At 39.2% G+C, this 7,089-nt stretch overlaps 1 protein-coding gene across 1 annotated transcript; it reads right to left on the minus strand.

Annotated features, from left to right (window-relative positions):
• Positions 1–638: 638 nt before the first annotated feature.
• Positions 639–4,511, minus strand: hyal6 (hyaluronoglucosaminidase 6). Its single transcript, XM_085465172.1, has 3 exons — positions 3,591–4,511; positions 3,143–3,232; positions 639–1,153 (listed from the first exon to the last, which is right to left on the minus strand). Exons 1-3 carry the CDS (start codon positions 4,509–4,511, stop codon positions 665–667), a joined length of 1,500 nt encoding a protein of 499 aa, XP_085321298.1. The 3' UTR covers positions 639–664.
• Between the last annotated feature and the right edge of the window lie 2,578 nt (positions 4,512–7,089).

Raw genomic sequence — 7,089 nt, forward strand, 5'->3', positions numbered from 1 at the left:
ATATAAGTGTTTTGTAAGCATGTATTGCAATTCCTTCTATGTTCTAGTTTTCCCTCAGCATGTATCACCTGAACAGTCACGTCAGTGAAGCTTAAGACCTTTAAAGAACCTGAACATCAACTCAAATAAGCACAGATATGCATTGTGTACACAATAGTTATAACTGCATCTGAAATACAAAATTAACATCATCATAAACATCTTAAGGCCATCTTAAAGCTATCTGTTACATTGTTAAAGCAATGATCATACTGCAGATTATATTATTAATGCAATGGTAATAATGATGATTATTTAACAATAGCAGTAAAATAATTTCCCTGCTCCACAAAAACTAAAAACAAAGACCAAAAAACAAAAACTCAAAAATATTGTTTAGTGGGAACATTATGGGAATCTAAATTTGCAATTTGTGACATAAATAAAACCGCAATGTACATTTTTCCTGAACTGAACTTTAACACAGAGACAAACATTGTTGCCTGGATCAGACCACGATCAGACTGAGTTTTGCATTTATAGGCCAAATCTGAGAATTTCTCATTCTTTCAATACAAACAGTTTTCTTCAACTAGGGGACATTGGCATGAACTGTGGCTGATCACACTTGTGGTCTGGCAAAGACTTTACAGCAATTCTCTGGTCCTAAATAAAATCTTTGTGTCTACAATATGAGAGACTTGATAATCAAACAAAGTCCCAGGAATATGATGACACATAGACAGAAGAAATGGAGTGACAGGAGGAGCAGGATGTCTCCCAGCAGATTGATCCCCTGAGGGCGAAGTACCGGCACAGTGGGTTGGAGTGGGGGAGGAAGAGGAAGAGGTGACATAGTCTGAGGTACCTCACAGTAAACACCTGTCCAGCCCTGGTAGCACTGGCAGGTAAACTTTTGCTTCATATCCAGGATGTCGTGGTTGTTTAGGTGGCCACTGATGTGAAAGCGAGGGCCGCTGGGAGCTGAGTTGTGGTGGATGTGGAAGAAGCGTGGGTTCAGGTGTAGGTAAGTGTCTGAGTCCAGGCTCTTACGGATGCATCTACCGTTCTTTTTGCACAATGCTTTGCTGCACAGCTTAGCTGCTGATGTGACATTGATGACATAATGTCCCAGAGGACCATTGATGTACTTCTTCACCGTTAGGCAGTTTCTCTAGGGGAGGAAGGAGAAATTCTAAGTCAAACGTATAAGACATTTATTAGAATAATATATTGTATTTAATTTTCAACAGCATTGTCAACACCATTAGCTTTTTTATTCCCTACTTTAAAGACATTTTCTTGTGCTGAACTGTCATAAAATATAAAGGCTAAGAACTAGAAAAGCACTAATAAATTATGCCCTCCAATGACTAATATACTGCTTTAAAGTTTGGAGGTGATCCAATGAAAACTAAAGCATTTGATTAATTTGAATAACCCTGACCTTTGACCTATGACCTTGAAGCATTACATAGTAAAATGGAGTATTTTATTATGTTTACCACTGTAATTTATAGACAAACATGCAGCCAGAAACAGAGTGAAACCGAAAGAAGCTCATTTCAAATCATTTCCCCTCTGTCTTATGAAAACGGTATTATTATGGGGCTCACCTCTAAATGCGCATGAGGACAGAGTGAAGAGTTTTAGGACAGTGCCAAAGTTTTGGCAGTGCAATAGGAGCATTGAGCCATCTGTGCAAAGTGCTGATTAGTCACTGATTCTGATAACGTGACTGGTTAAAATATTCTCCTCCTGAAAGTGAGACTCTTGCAAATACATATACCATAAGGCCAGCCACAAAATTACTCTTCATAACTTTCAGTCACAAAACTGACACTGAGCCTCGTTATGTTAACATCTAAAGAAGTCTTTTGGCTACTGCAGACATTAGTAAATCTGGGCCCAAATGGGCCTTCTTTAAAATACCAGCCTTGTGAAGGGATGTTTTCACAGGGTGTTTTTGTTTATAAGACCTCCATAAAACAACAGGGTTAGAACACACTCTGGCATGTTTGGCAGTCCATCGTCTTGTAGTTTCAATATAGCTAACATCAAGGCATCACATTGGAGACTAGTGTAAGGTCTTTGTTTCTGTGTTTTCAGACAGTAAAGGAACTGCACAGAAATTAGTGTGATTTTTTTTTCTGTTTTTTGCATGTACCACAGTGATTTTGAGTGGTGGTGGGCACTGCAGACTTTTCTTATGTTTTTCCCCCCTTTGGGTTGCAATGTAAATTGTCATGCACTTGAGCTTTGACATGTGGTGTTTGCTTTTTAAATATATTCCTTGCAGTGCTTCTCGTGTCTTTTATATGTTAGGCCACTGTAGTGCAGCACAATTAGTTTTATTTTAGCAATTAACTTATTTTAGAAGGAAGTTCTTTTTTATTGTTTTATTTGGTGCTGCTTTTGCACATCAAGACTTTAGCTCATTTTGAAAATGGTGGCAGTAAAATGTCTCAAAGGTTGGGACAGAGACATGTTTACCACTGTGTGGTATCTCTCCTTTAAATAAAAGTCCGTGATTTTTGGGGATCTCTAGAGACCAGTTGCTGGTTATGTTCACACATGGCTTCTTCTTTGCATTATAGAGCTTTAACCTACATTTTTGAATGGCATCCTCATTACCATCATCAATCCCAGCCAATCTACCTTAACTCTTCTATCCCTCTGCTGACGGTGGCCTCTAGAGGGTTTTCATAAAGTCGTCCTTCTGATGGTCGCCTTCATTACCATTGTCAGCCTTCAGTAATGGACACACAGGGCCTTTGTTGGCACCATCAGTACAGCCAACCCTCCTGAACTCCATCTCTGGCACTGCCCACCTGGTCAGCCTCCTGAAGTGGCCTGTCTTCTCCCCTGACCTCTTGGCCCAGCCACCGAACTTTGTCTCCTCTGCTCACCTCCTGACTGATCCGGTGGCCGATGAACTATTTCATCCTTGCCGTGGGCCAAACAGTCAGCCGCTGAATTGCTTCATCCCTGCCCCAGGCCACCTCCCAGCCCCCAGAACTACCTGATGGCAGCCATCAAATTCAAAATGAGCAAATATTTTTCTTATGATAAATTTTTCTTTTTTTTTTATTTACATTTTACACAGCTCCTCAAATTTGTTTAAATCTGTGTTTCTATTTTTGTCTGTATGTCTAGCAGTTACCTGTGATTGAGCATACTCTGAGGATCCCCAAAGGACGACACCTGATGCTCCCAAGGCAGCGCTTTCCCCAATAGTATGAATCAGGTCACTCTTAAAGAAAAGGACAGGTGTATATTTTGCCAGTAAACACTGTTAACACTTCAATTTATGATGCCTTTAAAGAGATCCAGCAATTCTTTATATCCACCATTGCACAATCTATTCATTTTCTCTTGCCTACAACCATCTTTGTGGTAAATACTAGGATATGTTAACATCAAAAGAGCAAAGCAAAGCAGGGATAATTGTGAAGGGGATCATAAGGAAAAATGGTCCCCCAAACATTGCAAAATATTGCAGTATGTTGTATATAGCTTAATTATTAGGCCAATAGACACTTTTTTGCTTTTTAAATGTGTCCAGTTGGCACACACACCATGAAGGTGTAATTAAAGAGCTTAAGGCCTACCTCTGACAGAACTACAAAGGTGTAGGCATAGAATGGTCGGGAGTAGACAAACACAGGCAATGTGAAATCCGCACGTGCAATGGATGCAATCCTCATAGCTTCCTTGACTCGATAATGGACAAACTTGACTGTGTTAGAGGAGGACTTTAGCTCATAGTCTAGGTAGATGGATGGATAGAGGGCTGTGCTCTCCTTCCAGAGCCATATCAGATGGTCATTGCGAACATGTTCAACATTTGGACATTCCCCAGTGTAATGTTGTGGATGTTGTTTGTAGCCATAGTTGTAGCAGTCTGGAAACAGATAAAACCCCCACAGTCCACCTGGTCTGCGACCTTGAGCCAGTGCCAAGGTCAGATTCATGAAAGCTTGTCCAGCTCTCTCAAAGCCTTCCTTCGCTTCCTTTTCAACTTTGCTCTCTGGCCAATTTGGGTGAAGTTTTCGGATCTGTTCCCTGGACCTTTTGCGGTAGATGTCTTTAGAGCCCCAGTTTCTGACCCACTGAGGCCTCCAGTTCTCCCAGTCAATGACGCCTAAACCTCGGAAATCTTTGTGGGGGATCAACTTGTCAATGTCAGCCCGGGCTTTTCCAAGATGTTTGGAGATGCTTTGGTTCTGCGGCAGGCCACCATTTATTGGGATCCCAGAGTTCGAGTAGTATGGGTAGTATCCCAGACGGCTGTGGTAGAAGATGGTGACATTTGGTCCACTTAGAGTTTCATTGAGGTTTGCTACAATATCAAAAATGCTAAGGTCCAAGTCCACCTTGAATCGAAGCCGACATGACTCAGTGGGAGCATTCCAGACTACAACAAAAGGCTTATGAGGTATCAGAGGTGGTTGGGTTGGTTTGGTCTGGTCACCATCAACTATGCAAACCCATAAGACCAGCAGCAGGAGATGGCGTGCCATTAGCACCATGGCCCTTGATTCCTCAAAGAACAATTAGTAGTCCTGCACAGAGAGAGAGAGCAGATATTACATTTTCAGAGGGAAAATAAATGCATTATGAGCTTCAATGAGCAGGAACAATCATGAAGCACATAAGTGATGAGCACTGAAGTGAATGCTCTAAATTCCCCAATAATGCAAGAAACAAAGCTACCTTGTTCTGCAAAGAGCAATGGAGTGAATATTGGTGCAAATGACGAGAGAGAGAGGGGCTGGTAAAACCACACACTTTTTAAACATTAAAACCACCAATATGAGATAGTTTGAGGAAAGTCTGTGGTGAATTAGCAAAGTGTCCCTTAAAAAAAAATTGCAGAAAGAAATCAGAAAAGCCACAGTAATATTTTGTCATGAATTTAAAACATAGTTAAATTTAGTAGAAAGTTGTTAGTGCTTCTGGAGGCAGTGAACAACTTCTAAATGTGGATATCATCTTTTCATAAATTAACTTAAATACCTAAAAACTTAACTGTTATTTACTACTGCATGGCTCAAACACACCAACCACAAAATGCAGACATACCTGTGAGTCATGGTGCAGGGGACAGTCGCATATTCTAAAGGTAAAACTAGCAACAAGCTTGATTTATAGTCACTCCAATGGCTGTATGCATGCCAACTGTGACATCACCATTTATGCTGGTATTGGAAGGCAATTTGCTGCATGCTTCTTGTGAATGAAAGAGATCGCCACTGAGTAAATTAATGATGAAATAAATTAAAGTACTTACAAGAAGAATTGAAATATGTTCAGTTGATGTGCCTTATTATTCATTCACTCTTCTATAGGATTATGGTCATTTAAAAACTACTTTTTAAAGTATTAAACACTGATCTTTAAAATGTTTTATATTTTTAAAAAAAATTGTATTAGAAATTTCATTATAAAGACCTCGAAGTACACTTTGCAAGTCCTCCTTTTTGCATTAAGTAGTTCAACCCGTTGTGGTCTCTGCTAACACAATGATGGTCATCAACCCAGCAACTCTCCTCACCCATCGTATCATAGATTTGCTACATGAAGGAAAATGAAGCACAATCCAAAGGGTTTAACAATAAATATAACTCAACAAACTCAAAACACAACATGCATATTATTTTAGTTAACATTTAGAAGTTTTGATACTGCACATGCTTACATTGATGCTTTCCCACTAGCCAACCAAATTAAATATTTATACATGTTGATGGTAAAACGCATAGACTTCAGTCAAAGCATAAGAATGTTTTAACAGAAATGATTGCAGTGAAATTAAACATTTAAATAGTGCTTATTTAAACTGCAAAATAGTAAAAGTGAATCAAAATAGGTTTCATGAACTCAAAAATGTAACAGGAACTCATATTTAACTTAACAGTTTAAAAACTATATAATGCCTTTAAGTAAATATCGTACAAATATGACAAAGCTTGAAAATAGGTTGTCTGATATTTGCCTTTTCATAATCTTTTCAGTAGTGTCAGAATGAGACACTTACTTACTAAATTCTACAAAGCATGTTTGTTTTAAATCTACAGTAGAAACCCCATTGTATATATAGTCATGCACACATGCAGTAGGACAGGCAAACTCTTGTTTAGCCTTTTTCAAACTAAGACTGTTATTTTCTTCGATCACTGTTCTCTACAGCTTTTTATGTTACACCATCATCCACTAATTGCTCTTGGAACCCCTCACAAGCAAGTAATCATATTTCATTTTTTCCAGAGTTAGGGGAAAGACATTGTGGCCAGTCTCTTAGGAAACATGGGTACTGAGGTTGTCTCCAAGAACGCATGGAAAATCTCCCATCATTCTTTTTTCAGGACTGTAACCAGAGCAGGGGAGCAGGAAACCACTGGTGGGCTGAGGCTTCTCTGATCATTTCTGCTTTACATTCATCTAAGAAAGCCCTGGATTGTTCACCAATGATTTTAATGGCACAAGAAGTGTATGATTTCAGTAGTTTTGGATCAGTAAGTTGAGAACTGCAGAAGAATGTGGACGAGAAAAAGGCAGTTACAGTCACAAATAAGTTCTTGAAAGATTATCAGAAGGTTTCCTCCCACTCAGATTAAAATGCATTTCTTTAGGCAGTGTGTTTTGCACCAGCTTCAATATCCTGCAGACTGAATGTTTTTTTTCTGGTGATGCTAATCCAAGACAAGCAGAGTGTGGTGAAGGCGCTCAGGCTGGTCTCCAAACCACTGAAAGCAGGAACCCCTGGAAACATGGTGAATTCAGACCACAAGAAAGACCCCCCAAGTACAAGATCTGAGTATAAACATCCACATGAGATTCAATTTTATGTTTCATCACAGATGAATGCAATGGAACTGTGAGTGAGACGCAACTGAATTCATCTGGTCCAGACTGGAACAGGAAGTAAACTGTTGTTGTCATGTGTCATGATTAACAGTTGGTTGATCCACCCCTTTGATCTAGATCAAAATATCTAAACAGCTATAAACTAACTATAACTCCTGGATATTTGGTATTAAATTTTGGTCAAAACTTGATTAGGCACAAAATGGATCCAAGTTTACTTTGTATATTTTTTCATTTTTA

The sequence above is a fragment of the Copadichromis virginalis genome, linkage group LG7 (genome assembly GCF_057382275.1).
Source record: "Copadichromis virginalis isolate Kocher_CV1m ecotype Utaka linkage group LG7, C_Virginalis_male_GT1.1, whole genome shotgun sequence".
Lineage (NCBI taxonomy): Eukaryota > Metazoa > Chordata > Actinopteri > Cichliformes > Cichlidae > Copadichromis > Copadichromis virginalis.